Source organism: Otolemur garnettii, unplaced genomic scaffold (assembly GCF_000181295.1).
Source record: "Otolemur garnettii isolate 467f Iridium unplaced genomic scaffold, OtoGar3 scaffold00007, whole genome shotgun sequence".
Classification (NCBI taxonomy): Eukaryota; Metazoa; Chordata; class Mammalia; order Primates; family Galagidae; genus Otolemur; species Otolemur garnettii.
This window is the reverse complement of record NW_003852402.1, coordinates 24,900,691-24,915,989: the sequence shown is the minus strand read 5'-3', so window position 1 is coordinate 24,915,989 and position 15,299 is coordinate 24,900,691. Positions and strand designations below refer to the sequence as shown.

Below are 15,299 nucleotides of genomic sequence, written 5' to 3'. Positions count from 1 at the left end.
AAAAAAAAAAAAAAAAAAGAAAAGAAAAGTAAATTAAAATAGAAGCATTTAAGACAATTTCCAAGAGAATTGTAGGCAAATTATTAAACATACAAAAGTAATCAGTAGGACATAACTCTACATATGAGTGTATAATATGTACATATATATATGTATATATGTATGTATTTTAATAACTTGGGAACTTTTTCAGAATTGTCCAAAGTAGATAGGGAAAAAAAGCCTGAAAAATTAGGGAAATTACCAAAAATTAAAATTAAGTATGCTGGTACCATCATAATTCACTGTAACCTTAAACTCCTGGGCATCAGTGATCCTCCTGCCCAGGTTCCCAAGTAGCTGGGACTACAGGCATGCACCGCCATGCCTGGCTAATTTTTCTATTTTTGTACTTAACTGTCAAAAATTAGGGAAATTAACTAGTTTTAAGGGCAAGGGGTAAGGAACAAAACAAAAAGAATATCCTTTGTTAAATAGTTTAAAATTGCCTTTTATTAAATAAAATACCTGTAATATGTAAAAACTGGATATAATGGCTTTGATTTACATAACAACAATGGTGTTGAAAGCACATCTAGTGAGAATAAGAGGGAGTCTCTTGAGGGTAGGGCAGACTTGACACAGCTGGTCTGATTCAGGTCCTGCCTGCCCTTCACCCTCTCTCCCATTCTTACTGTTTTGTAAATTTAGCTCCCACCCTAAAGAGGCCTATCTTGAGTAGTTTAGGTGGACTGATCTAGGAGATTAACTTTTAATTAGAATGTTGCTAATTGTTTATGAGTCATGGGTCCTGCCAATTATTGTTTAAGGTAAGGGTTAACATGGTCTTCACTTTGAATTTAAATGTGTAAAACTGTAATGTTGGGAATGGAAGATCAGAACAGTCTTGGAGAGGCTAATCTCACTGTTATCCAGAATCTCCACCTCTTCTGACAAAGTTTAGCAGACCTATCCCCATCTCTGCATATGGCTGACATAGACAGGTGGCCAGACTCTCTTCATGGGGTAAGTGATAACTGAAAACTTTCTGCTGATTTAATCATAAAACGAAAGTTTGCCATATACATTAAAGGAACTCATTACTTAAAATACTGGACCATGTTGCATTTATAAATGAAGCAAATGTTTCATAATTTATCTGTTTTATATACTTAATAGACCTTAAGCATTATGAATCAGAAAGCTAAAGCAACAACCCATTCAACAAGGCTTTTATTTATTTATTTATTTATTTATTTATTTTTGAGACAGGGCCTCAAGCTGTCACCCTGGGTAGAGTGCCGTGGCATCACAGCTCACAGCAACCTCCAACTCCTGGGCTTAACCAAGTCTCCTGCCTCAGCCTACCAAGTAGCTGGACCACAGGCGCCTGCCACAACACCTGGCTATTTTTTGGCTGCAGCCGTCACTGCTGTTTTTTGGCGGGCCTGGGCTGGATTTGAATCCGCCACCTTAAGGTGTATGTGGCTGGCGTCTTAGCCACTTGAGCCACAGGCGCGGAGCCAACAAGGCTTTTAAAAAATTCTAAAGACAAAGATTTCTTCCTCTATGTAGAGAAGGTGAATTTCCACTACAAAGATGTTAAAATTTCCCCCAAATGCCTGTGGATATTTAGGGTTATAAACCGAACTATACATATTTTTCAAATTTAATATCTTGAGCTGAATTTTTAAAGAGTGTTGACAACAACTAAACCTGACCAACCTATTTCAGGAGGTATTACTTGGCTTTGCAATTATCTTTCTCTAATAGTTTCTATATTGAAATTCTAATAATAACCTGCGTTGATATAGCTTTTTTCTTATTTTTTTGAGACAGAATTTCACTTTGTCACCCTTGGTAGAGTGCCCTGGCCTCACAGCTCACACTAACCTCAATCTCTTGGGTTCAACTCTTGCTTCAGCCTCCCAATCAGGTGAACACCACAACGCCCAGCTATTTTTTAGACACAAGATCTTGCTCTTGTTCAGGCTGTCTTAACACCGGAGGCTCAAGAAATCCACTCGGCCTCCCAGAGTGCTAGGATTACAGGCATGAGCCAGCCCTTATTTATGATACAGCTTTTAAAAAAATCATCTGGGGCAGAGCGGCACCTGTGGCTCAGTGGGTAGGGTGCCAGCTCCATATACTGAGGGTGGCAGGTTCAAACTTGGCCCCGGCCAAACTGCAACAAAAAAATAGTTGGGCACTGTGGTGGGCACCTGTGGTCCTAAGTACTCAGGAAGCTCTGGCAGCAGAATCGCCTGAGCCCAGGAGTTGGAGGTTGCTGTGAGCTGTGTGACGCTACAGCACTCTACCAAGGGAGATAAAGTGAGACTCTGTCTCTAAAAAAAAAAAATCTGACTTCCAACTTTTCACTAATTACCTCTATGATCATGAACATTATATACACATTCAATAACCACTGACTAAGAGTTCACAGCCAAGTGCTAGTGTTTCTGTGGAGGAAGAAAATGAAAACTGGGTGAACTATAGCAAGCGGCTAAGACAGGAAACAACATGTGAGAGAAACACCGGGCAAGTGAATCAGAATGTGGAAGACCTAAAATGTCAAGTCATGGAGTCTACACTTCATCTCACACAGGAAGGGGGAGAATTTATTGAAGGCTTTTAAGTAACAGAGTGACATACGATTGATTTTTAACACATACTACACTAGTACCAGTGCACAGGATATAACAGAGAAGAGAGCCAGGAAGCAAAGCTGCTACCATAATAGTTCAGGAAAATCTTATATTATTTTTTCTTTTGAGACAGAGTCTTACCACGTTGCCTTTGGTAGAGTGCTGTGACATCACAGCTCACAGCAACCTCAAACTCTTGAGCTTAAGTAATTCTCTTGCCTCTACTTCCCAAGTAGCTGAGACTACAGGTGCCAGGCACAACGCCCAGCTATTTTTTGGTTGTAGTTGGCCTAGGCTGGCTTTGAACCTGCCAGCTCTGGTGTATGTGGCTGGCACCCTAGCTGCTGAGCTAAAGATGCTGAACCAGTTCAAGGAAATTTTAAAAGACCTAAAATATGGCAATAGAAATGAAGAGGAAGGGAGAAGAAAATGTGAGGAGCATGATGACCAGCCCAAAGGTGCAAATGTACGTTACTAGAAGGACTTTGACTTTAGCATTGAGAGAATAAACATAAGAATAGTGTTGCAATTTCACCTTGCTTCTGTTGCATATATTCGCCCTTGGTAGAGTACTGTGGCATCACAGCTCACAGCAGCCTCAAACTCTTGGGTTTAAGCGATTCTCCTGCCTCAGCCCTCCCAGTAGCTGGGACTACAGGCCCCACCACAATGCCCATTTTGTTTTTTGTTGCAGTTGTCATTGCTGTTTTAGCTGGCCAGGGTGGGTTCAAACCTGACCCAACACCCTCAGTATGTGTGGCTGGCGCCCTACCCACTGAGCCACAGTTGCAACACCAATATATACTTATTCCTTAAGTAAGAATACTTGTATACCATATAAGGAAATTTAAGAATCAAGTGAAATAAGGTATATGAAATCATATCCCAAACTCTGAAGCTTAATAGAAATGTTAATTACTTTTGTCCTTGCTTTTTTGGAACAAACTTCAAGTATTATTATTACACTGTTTCTTCTTACTAAATTGCTTTAAACAAGACACTGAATATTTCTAAATTTCTTTCTTCAGATATGAAATGAGAATAAAAATGATAACCTCTTCAACAGAATGTGGTAAGGCTCAAAGGAATGTATGTGAAAATATGCTGCAAGCTATAGTGTATATAGAAATACAAAAGAGGAAAATGCTATTTGGCTCTGCAATTAAGACAGGATTGAGTTATTTGATTACAGAAGTCAGGTCTTGAAACCCATGACTAGAAAACCTCAGTGAGTGAACCAACCATGAAATTACCAGGCTCTACAAACTAAACAAGGAAATTACTCAAAAGTTAAAGCCTTGACTTCACAGGACTAGAAACAAGAATCAGAGAATGAAAAAGCTGTTCTTTTCAGGAGTATTATAGCACTGACTCTGAGGACAAGCAGAACACAGGAGATCAAAGACGGAATAGAAAAAGTCATTTCCAAAAGAGAGAAAAAGGTCTACTTTGCCTAATTCATCTGCCAAAACATTTCAAGAAATTAAAATTTTTGAGGACCGAAATCAACAATACAAAAAGTGAACAACTTCTACTCTCTAACAAGTACTCTGTCCTTTTTCCTCATAATGGATCTCCTTCCTCCATTTATCTCATTTTTTCTTTCCATTTAAAGCCAAAAGCAGAAAATAAAACTAAGAAAACAAAAAAATGTCTTTTGGAACAATGGAAAAAATAAAGTTTTGTCTTGCTCTACCCTTGTCCATAGCCCATAACATAATTCTTAAGGATGATACTGATTATTCTAATTATTTATACTAATTTCTTTTTCTTACAGCACCTATAAAAAGTTCACCCATACAGTATAGATAAAACATTTCTTATTTTTTCCATGTACGTTATCTTTAGTAAAAGTTTACATAAAAATTGGTTTTATATATTTTTTGAGACAGAGTCCTCACTATGTCACCCTCAATAGAGTGCTGTAGCATCACGCTAACAGCAATCTCAAACTCTTGGGCTTAAGCAATTTTCTTGCCTCAGCCTCCCAAGTAGCTGTCCCAGCTATAGGCGCCTGCCACAAACGCCCGGCTATTTTTTGGTTGCAGTTGTCATTGTTGTTTTTTAGCTGCCCTGGGCCGGGTTCGAACCTGCCAACTTCAGTGTATGTGGCTGGTGTAACCACTGTTCTACGGCGCTGAGCCTTTACTGATGTATTTTATTGACCATACCTAATTACATCAATTATTTAAGTCATTGAGTTTTCAAGTCAAATTTTATAAACACAAATATTATCATATGCCATGTTAGCCAATGTTACATCTACTTTGTATTCATTATTGCTATTAGTAATATACATTACCTATTTGCTATCTATGCATATTTTCTTTTATTTTTCCATTCTCTTGCCTCAGCCTCCCGAGTAGCTGAGACTACAGGCGCCTGCCATAATGCCCAGATATTTTTTTTTTCCTGGCAGTTTGGCCAGGGCTGGCACCCTACCCACTGAGCCACAGGCGCCACCCAACTACGCATATTTTCTTAAGAAATACATGGAATTTTATAATCTATAGTAAAATTGTGAGCAATCACTCTCAGATAATCTGTATTATTAAGTGAAATTTCCTATGTATTCTCAATCACTCTGTACATATCTTGCAAAGAGTGGTAAAATGGATGTGTCAAAATAATAAGGTCTTAATGTAAGGTCTCAGAAGAGAACAGATACCGATCTCTGGTCAAAACATTACTTGAATTACAAATAGCAAGTAATTTTCTAGTTCTACATATATTGTTTCCATTATAAATAAATGTATTTGGGGAACAAAATAAATTATAAATGTACCTTCTCCAAAATGGTTAAAAACCAAAAGTTAAAATGTATTAATTTCTTATAAAAATTTGGAAAGCTGATTAGGGTGGTAACATTTGGGAGTTATTGTCATTGTTATGGAAAGAATAAAACATCTGGGTCTTAGAAACTGATTTATACTACAACTAATAGCTAGACAATGAGCCAAAGCAGTGTGCATTCAATACATCATGAATGCCAATACTTAAAAAAAAAAAACAAACTATGTTTAAACAGTTCTAAATGCTAATTTTTACAGCCTTAAACCCACCACTTATAGATAGGATGCTTTTATTAAGCCATTTGCCTTATATAGCCAAATGTGTATATTCTAGCTGCTGTTTTGAAATCCTACCAAAGATATTTCTGACTTTAAAAGCACAAATACACTTTGATTATTGAAGGGAAGATCAAAATCGAAAGATAATACGATTAAAGTTAAAAAATATAGAGAGAAATACCCTGAAAGCTACATGCGAATCGCTGAGAAGTGGCCCCTCTTTTTCGATGCAATTTATGCTCGAATCTCCAGCAATTAGGTGTACACTTCCTTCCATGCCCTCTACTGAGCTCTGACAGGTTGTGCTCTCTCCAGGATTCAATGCTTTTGCGAGAGTATCAAATGCCCTGCAAGGAGATGTCAGAATCTGTAAGCTTGGCCAATCTCCACAATAAAATGAAAATTCCACACAAGATTCTGGATTTAAGATTTAAGCCTAAAAAAGTTTAGAAAATAAAACATTGGTGTATCACTGAGCATTCTATTTCAGCGACATCTAAAACTCTCTCCAAAAGCAACAAATTAAACTTCATATGTATAGTATGAAATACTAGATTATCATAATAACGTATCATCAGGGAGTTAAAGACTCTTAAAAATCTTTTGTAATTTAAGAGCAAAATCCTCATACTTTGGTATATAAACGGTCTTTAGAAGTTATATGTTTGATATGACAAGGTATCAGTCCATTTATCTTATAGAAGTTATTCAGAAAGAATGAAAGGGAAAACTTACATTAACTTTATTGTATTGTACTCAATACAAAATTAGGTCTTAATTTTCCTTAAAAATTTGGAGAATATTTAAAAAACTGTGGTTATATAGCTAAATCTAACGTGTAAGGATTTGAGAGTAATAAATAATCAATGTTAGCAAATAATCATTCAAAATAGATCCTATTTTTCAATGATAGGCCTTCTAGAATTCCTTTAAATCTCATGTTCAACAAGGTACTGATCATGACTCTAAATGCAGCTAATTCAGTATTTTATTATGTTTTTCTTTTCCTTTTTGAGACAGAGTCTCACTTTGCTGCCCCTGGTAAAGTGCCGTGGCGTCACAGCTCATAGCAATCTCAAACACTTGGACTCAAGTGATTGTCTTGCCTCAGCCTCCTGAGTAGCTAGGACTACAGGCATGACCCACTGTGCCTGGCTTATTCAATATTTTAAATAAGCAGATTCACATGGAAAGCTTGAATAAATTTTGTTCCCATATCCTAAGTATTATATAGACAGAAAAACAGAATTCTGAGACTATTTTCCTCAAGTGAAAACTTAAAGCTGTAGTTGATCCAACTAAATCTTCTATATTTATTTTCATCACTAGAGAGGAGGAGGATCAACATGATGGCCTAGAAAAAACAAATGTTTCACTCTATAAACACAGAAGATGAAATATGGCAACTAAAACATTTGAAATGTCAGACTCAAATTATCGTTTTTAAAGAAAAAGAAATCTTAAAAGTCTACGTACATTTCTAATCTCACAATATTCATTTATTGATCTTGTTATTTATAATGTAACCTGTCAGACACTTTATACTAAATGCAGGGGTTTTTTTTGTTTGTTTGAGACAGTGTCTCACTTTGACTCCATGGTAGAGTGCTGAGGCATTACAGTGCAGAGCAACCTTTAACTTTTGTGCTTACGCGATTCTATTGCTTCAGCCTCCTAAGCAGTTAGGCCTATAGGTGCCTGCCACACATCTGGCTGGCTATTGTGTTTCAGTTGGCATTGTTTAGCAGGCCCGGGGCTGGGTTTAAACTCACCTGCCTCAGTATGTGGCCAGCACCCTAACCACTGTGCAACAAGCACTGAGCCTAACTACAGGTTTTCAACTAAAACTTACTATACCTTAAATTTTCTTAGCTTAATAGAAATACAGGTAGAGCATACCAATCCTGAAATCTGAAATGCTCCAACCTCTGAAACTTTCTGAGCATCAACATGACACAAGTGAAAAATTCCACATACAACCTCATGTGATGGGTTGTAGTCAAACCACAGGTGCACAAAACACAATTCACTGTCTCCCAAGGGAAAAAAGACCCTGCTAGGCCCCTTCAGCAGAGATCTCTCTCTTTTGTGCACACCTAGATTATCCCATGCAAGCATATCCACAAAGGTAATTAAAACAGCATGTGCACAAGCCAGATGTGCCAACAGCAGGTTCTCCACGATGCCCAGCAAGAAGCCAAGATCTACATGCATTATCCACTGGTTTTTGTTTATTCTTTGCTTTGTGGTGTAAAAATATTGTTGAAAATGTCACTAAGGCCTGCAAAATACTCATAGGGTGATGCACTGTTCCAAAATCTAAAACACTTCTTGTCCCAAGTATTTTGGATAAGGGAAAAAAATCAATCTGTACTTGTTTCCTGAAACTTCAGTTAAATAGTTTTGTTTTTTTTTTTTCTTTTGAGAATGAATCTCACTATGTTGCCCTGGGCAGAGTGCCGTGGTGTCACAGCTCACAGCAACCTTAAACTCTTGGGCTTAAGCGATTCCCTTGCCTGAGTCTCCCAAGTAGCTGGGACTACAGGTGCCCACCACAACGCCTGGCTATTTTTTTTTCATAGCTGTCATTGTTGTTTAGCAAACCTGGGCCACCTTCAAACCCACCAGCCCAGTTATATGTGGCTGGCACCCTAACCACTGAGCAATAGGCACCGAGTCAAATTAAATAGTATTTAACATAAAAATATTTTAATACTAAAAGACACTTAAACAAAAGGACTCTTAAGATCAAAACAGACCTTACCTTGAAACATCACCATTGGTCTGCATTTCTTGATGAAATTCACCCAAAGAGGTATCACCATTGCTTAAGTTTTCAATCACAGACATTTCATTACCATTTTGAGAAAGATCTTTAGTTTTTCCAAGATTTGCTAATGATGTAACCACACTGGCCAGTGTACTTAAATCTCCTTGACATGATTCAGCCTTAAAAAAAAAAAAAGGTATTAAAATTCTGAAAATTCTTATCAGTATATATATATTTAAATAAATTTTTTTGTTTTCAAGAAAGTGTCTTACTTTGCTGCCCTTGGTAGAGTGCCATGGCGTCATAGTTCATAGCAACCTCCAACTCTGAGGCTCAAGTGATTCTCTTGCTTCAGCCTCCCAAGTACCTGGGACTACAGGCGTCCACCACAATGCCCAGCTATTTTTACAGACAAGGTCTTGCTGTGGTTCAGGCTGGTCTCGAATCCGTGAACTCAGGCAATCCACCCACCTTAGTCTCCCAAGTGCTAGGATTAGAGGTTTGAGCCACCACACCCGGCCTATGATTTTTTTCTTAAAAAGCAACTTGTAATGGGCAGTATCTAAGACCAAATTGATTGACCAAAGTGATAAAAGAGATAAAAAAAATGAAATACTAAAAGCTTTAAAAAAAATTAAGCTTTAAGTTATCTACACATACCTTATCTGGTGTCATCAACACAGTTGACTCAGTTTTTATTCCAGATGGATGAATATTCACAAACATTCCTGTATCTAACAGTCCTGTTGACCTGTAACAAACAAGTATATATTTTAGTCTTCGTTTCATTGGGAGGAAAAATAAATGACCAGGCACTTCATGTTTGTTTTGCTATACCTTGCAGTTTCACTATCTGTTACAAAAGTTGGAGTTGCAGCTAATGGACTACGAAGGTCTTTTCGGATGTAGATTTTTTCTGTGGAAGCGGCACAGTTGGAAGATTTTTCTCGTGATACTTCAATGGGTTTTCTTTCACATTGAACCGCTACAAAAATGTGTTAAACTATTACATCAAGATACAACATTTATAAGCAGTTATAAATGTAAACTCTATCAATACTGCTAATAAGAGACATAGTTACCATACTCAACTCTGAAAATAACTATTAGAAATTAAGTGCAAGTTCAATGAAGTTGCTTCAGGTTAGTAAAGCTTCATATCTTTTACTCTCTTTTCTCCTTGCTACCTTGCTCCTGTAGTATGTGCATATACGTAGAGGAACTATGTTTTTTAAAAGCTCACTACCAAGAAGGAAGAAATGAAGTTGGGAGTCATCAACCTATGAGAACTTAAAAAATGAAACAAAATTTAATCAATCAAATGATCAACTCCAATCAAATCAAAGGCCTAAAATAGATTTTTCAACCAAGAGCTGAGAGAATGAGATATAATTCAACTGGCTAATATATAATTTTCATAGAAATTTTATTTCATAATACTTAGGAAATAGTGTAATGTAGTTGTTTTTTTTTTTTGAGACAGATCTCAAGCTGTCACCCTTGGTAGAGTGCCATGGCACCACAGCTCATAGCAACCTCCAACTCCTGGGCTCAAGCGAGTCTCCTGCCTCAGCCTCCCAAGTAGCTGGGATTACAGGCGCCCACCACAACGCCCAGCTATTTTTTGGTTGCAGCCGTCATTGTTGTTTGGCGGGCCTGGGCTGGATTCGAACCCACCAGCTCAGGTGTATGTGGCTGGGGCCTTAGCTGCTTGAGCCACAGGCACTGAGCCCATAATGTAGTTGTTAAATGTATATGTTCTGGGCTGCACCTGTGGCTCAAGGAGTAGGGCGCCAGCCCCATATACTGGGCGTGGTGAGTTCAAGCCTGGCCCCAGCTAAAACTGCCAAAAAAAAAATGTATATTTTCTTTTTTTTTCTTTCTTTCCTTTTTGAGCCAGAGTCTCACTCTGTTTCCCTGGGAAGAGTGCCATTGTATTGTTAAGTCACAGCAATCTCAAACTCTTGGGCTCGAGCAATCCCCTTGCCTCAGCCTTCTGAGTACCTGGGACTACAGGAGTATGCCACTGCAGCGGGCTAGTTTTTTCTACTTTTAGTACCGATAGGTCTGGCTCTTGCTCAGGCTGCTCTTGAACTCCTAAGCTCAGGTGATCCACTTGCCTCAGCTTCCTAGAGGCAAAATCCTCATACCTAGGATTTTAGGTATGAGGTACTGTACCCAGCCTATACATTTTCTTAAAAAAATAATAAAAGGCAGTGGCTCATGCCTGTAACACTCTGGAAGGCCTGAGCTCAAAGGTTCAAAACCAGCCTGAGCAACATCAAGACCTCAACTCTAAAAGTAGCTAGGGGTTGTGGCGGGTGCCTATAGTCCCAGCTACATGGGAGCCTGACGCTAAGAGAACTGCTTAAGCCCAAGAGTTTGAGGTACTGTGATGCCACAGCACTGTCTCAAAAAAACCAAAAAAAGCCAGGACTCAAAAGTCTAGTTCTGCCACCTATTAATATTATTGTGACCTAGGAAAAATTTCTTAACCTCTATTTACTCAAATGTAAAGTGGGTAATAGCAACTACTGCAGAGAACGGCTGTGAGAGTAAGTTGATACATATGCTAAGTACAGTGCTTGGCATAGGGAGAGCTCAGGCAGCCTGAGCCATTCTCATTATCTTATTAATCACTTTGAGTAGTTTAATCAAAAAGTAAACCAATATCTAGTTAGGCTTTTTGCCAGGGTCCAACTACAATACATGCATACTATACAGGTATTCCATAAATACTTCCTGAATAAGTAAACAATACATACATATGTACTCTTATTAAATTTTTAGTTGGAAAACTACAAATTTAAAAGCATATGTTGGACATGTTTTAATGTATTACTTTGAAAATTCTAGTTTGCCAGAATCCTTTAAACTAATACATACAGTCTTGTTTCATTCCAAATGCGATACACCTCTGTAACCTGCAGTATTGACAGCGGTTTCGATGGTGTTTATTGATAATACAGTCCTTTGATCCTCGACACGAATACACTAAATTTTTTCGGATGCTTCTTTTAAAAAATCCTTTGCAGCCTTCACAAGTCACTGCTCCATAATGACGTCCTAGAGATAATATGTTTTAGAAAATACAGAAAGCATTTGATTTTAGGAAAAAAATAAAATAAATCCATTTCCTCCTTTTAAACAACAATGAATGAGATGAAACAGACTTTTTAGTTTCTGATGCAAAAATATTTTTAGGAGTTATTAAACAGAAAATGATAAAATAAACAATTATTATTACTATTTTTTGAGACAGAGTCTTACTGTGTTGCCCTGGGTAGAGTGCCGTAGTGTCACAGCTCACAGCAACCTCAAATTCTTGGGCTTAAGCGATTCTCTTGACTCAGCCACCCAAATAGCTGGGAATACAGGCACCTGCCACAATGCCTGGCGATCTTTTTTTTTGTTGTTGCAGTTGTCATTGTTTAGCTGGCTGGGGCCGGATTCAAAACCATAAGCCTCAGTGCATGGCTGGCGCTGTAACCATTGTGCTATGGGTGCTGAGCCACTTTTGAAATTTCTAAAGAAATCTGTTTTGATTAACATTTTACTTCACAAGCAATTGTTTCCACATCTGTTAACAAATTGAACACTCTGGAAAATTCTCTAACAGAGTTCTTTTTTTCGAGACAGAGTCTCACTATGTTGCCCTCAGTAGAGTGCTCTGGTGTCATAGCTCACACCAACCTCAAACTCTAGGGCTTAAGCGATTCTCTTGCCTCAGCCTCCCAAGTATCTGGGATTACAGGCACCCACCACAATGCCTAGCTATTTTTTGTTGCAGTTGTCATTGTTTAGCTGGCCCAGGCTGGGTTCGAACCCGCCACCCTCGGTGCATGTGGCTGGTGCCATAACCACTGTGCTATGGGCACTGAGCCTCTAACAGAGTTTTTGTAATAAAGTTTTGGAAAAGATTAACAGACACAAACTGGGCCTTAAACTATATGTCAGTATTTGTGAACGTGCATGAGCAGACATGTATTTCCAGCAAGAATTAATGACCAAACTGACTTAATCCTAAGTACTTGTAGAAACAAGCTTTGAGACTAGTTTGCTCAGTTATGAAAAGCATTAAATAAAGATTAACCAGAGCTGCTTCTACCTCAATAACTCAAATTCTCTGTACTCTGGAACAGAATACATTAAGGATCACAGCTCATTTTTAAAAAAAAATTTTTTTGAGACAGTTTCATTACATCACCCCCGGTTGAGTGCTGAGGTGTCACAGCTCAGAGCAACCTCAAACTCTTGGGCTTAAGTGATTCTCTTGCTTTCAGCCTCCTAAGTAGGTGGGACTATAGGCGCCCATCACAACGCTCGGTTATTTTTTGGTTGCAGTTGTCATTGTTGTTTAGCAGGCTCAGGATGGGTTCGAACCTGCTAGCCCCGGTGTATGTGACTGGCACCCTAGCCACTGAGCTATAGACACTGAGCCATTTTTAAATGTTTTCTTTTTTCGAGACAGAGCCTCAAGCTGTCCCCCTGGATAGAGTGCTGTGGCATTACAGCTCACAGCAACCTCCAACTCCTGGGCTCAAGTGAGTCTCCTGCCTCTGCCACCCAAGTAGCTGGGACCACAGGCGCCCGCCACAATGCCCAGCTATTTTTTGGTTGCAACCATCATTGTTGTTTGGCGGGCCGGGCTGGATTTGAACTCACCACCTTAGGTGTATGTGGCTGGCGCCTTAGCCACTTGAGCCACAGGCGCTGAGCCCTTTAAATGTTTCCTTTGCCAAAACTTCTAGTTTTCACATTTAAAAGATTTCCTACAAACCCACTTTCAAAAAGTGAAACTTTTTATAATCCATTAAAATATTCATTTTATGTCAATACACAAATGAAATTAAACTCCATTTAAGTCTTAGAAAAGGTGAATAAAAAACTTTGGGAAAATGTTAAATTTTATAGGCTGCAAATATGAGTCATAAAAATGACATATTCTTTTATTTTTCTTTTTACTTTTAGAAGAAACATGATTGTGTGATGGCTATTTTAACAAAACAACACATACAGGAGGTAATTTTTAATGTTACCTGATGCTTTGTCTCCACATACAACACAAAGATCAAAAACCTTATTTGGTCCCTGGTCTGCAGAACTATCTGTTAGGAGCTTCAAAAACAAAAACAAAAAAACTGTTACCCAATAACACTCTCATTCTGTCAAAAAATTAAAGAATAATCAGTGTTTTCTGTTTTCTTCACAAGTTATTTTTAATCTTTGAACTTTATTACTATATAATCAACTAATTTAATTTTCTTTATACATAGGTGAAAATTTCAATGCTATAAGAAACAAAGACATCAAGAATATCTTTTTGATTTTTTCTACAACAATTCCATTAAAGTAACCAAACTGTTCAACACAAATACATGAATATTTTTAATGCATCTCACCCATTAAACACGAAGTATTATTCATGTGAAACATGTCAAATAATTGCAGCAGTTATGAGTCCTATCATTACATCTGTCTTTAAAGAGCTCAAAACGTTTCCACATGGAATGACATGACAAAAATATGCTTCTAACAGCATAAGAAGATAACTCTGAACTTTTTTTTTTTTTTTGAGACACAGTCTTACTTTGTCACCCTTGGTAGAGTGTCATGGAGTTGTAGCTCACAGCAACCTCAAACTCTCGGGCTTAAGCTATTTTCTTGCCTTAGCTTCCCAAGTAGCTGGGACTACAAGCACCCACAATGCCCAACTATTTTTTTTTTTTCTTTTTTAGAGATGAGGTCTCACTCTTGTTCAGGCTGGTCATGAATCTGTGAGCTCAGGCAATCCACCTTGCTCCCAGCAACTCTGAACTTTTTAAATAGAAAAGAGGTGGGTGGTACCTGTGGCTCAGAGGATAGGGTGCCGGCCCCATATACCAAGGGTGGCAGGTTCAATTCTGGCCCTGGCCAAACTGCAACAAAAATATAGCCAGGCATTGTGGTGGGTGCCTGTAGTCCCAGTTACTTGGGAGGCTGAGGCAAAGAGAATTGCCTAAGCCCAAGAGCTGGAGGTTGCTGTGAGCTATGACGCCAAAGCACTCTACCAAGGGCAAGAAAGTAAAGCTGTTTCTAAAATAAATAAATAAATGAAAAATAAATAAATAGACAAAAGGTTATAAAGAAAAATACTGTGTTCCTAACATAATTAATGCTACAAAAGAAAAATAAAGAAAAAAACCTGAGTAATTAATTATAATTATGCAAATATAACTGCTATATAAAGGTATACATTTTTCTCTTTTTTTGGAGACAGAGTCTCACTTTGATGCCTTGGTAGAGTGCCGTGGTATCTTATCTCACAGCAACCTCTAAACTCTTCAGCTCAAAGCAATCCTCTTGTCTCAGCTTCCCAACTACCTAGAACTATAGGCACCTGCCACAAAACCCAGGTATTTTTAGAGACAGGGTCTCGCTCTTTCTCAGGCTGGTTTCCAACTCGTGAGCTCAAGAATCCACCCACCTGGGCCTCCCAGAATGCTGGGATTACAGCCATCCTGCTCGGCCTTAAATTTTTTATTAATGAGTTAAGATTTGGGTTAGAAGTAAATTGAGAGCACTTATTCTGGAATCTGATAAAGGATAGCATATCAGGGACCAGAAGTGAGACAGGGTGGAGGGGCAAATTACTAAGTATCTTTAATTACACAAAGAGCTCATCACTAGGCACAGTTAATAGGATACTGGCAAAGAAATACTAGTTCCTTCTTTATTTATCTTTCAACCTTTTCATCATTTTCTTTCTTTCTTTTTTTTTTTTAAAGACAGAGTCTCGGCTCAGCACCTGTGGCTCAAGTGGCTAAGGCGCCAGCCACATACACCCAAGGTGGC

The 15,299-nt window shown here is 38.3% G+C and overlaps 1 protein-coding gene across 1 annotated transcript in view; it reads right to left on the bottom strand.

Moving 5' to 3' along the window:
• NR2C1 (nuclear receptor subfamily 2 group C member 1) overlaps window positions 1–15,299 on the bottom strand; it is a 57,370-nt gene that overhangs the window by 27,220 nt on the left and 14,851 nt on the right. The window contains exons 4-9 of the mRNA XM_012801206.2: window positions 13,505–13,583; window positions 11,352–11,531; window positions 9,303–9,450; window positions 9,126–9,216; window positions 8,460–8,644; window positions 5,877–6,042 (exon numbers count right to left, since the gene is read on the bottom strand). Of these exons, the coding sequence (XP_012656660.1) occupies window positions 5,877–6,042; window positions 8,460–8,644; window positions 9,126–9,216; window positions 9,303–9,450; window positions 11,352–11,531; window positions 13,505–13,583 (849 nt within the window). The remainder of the gene's footprint in view (window positions 1–5,876; window positions 6,043–8,459; window positions 8,645–9,125; window positions 9,217–9,302; window positions 9,451–11,351; window positions 11,532–13,504; window positions 13,584–15,299) is intronic.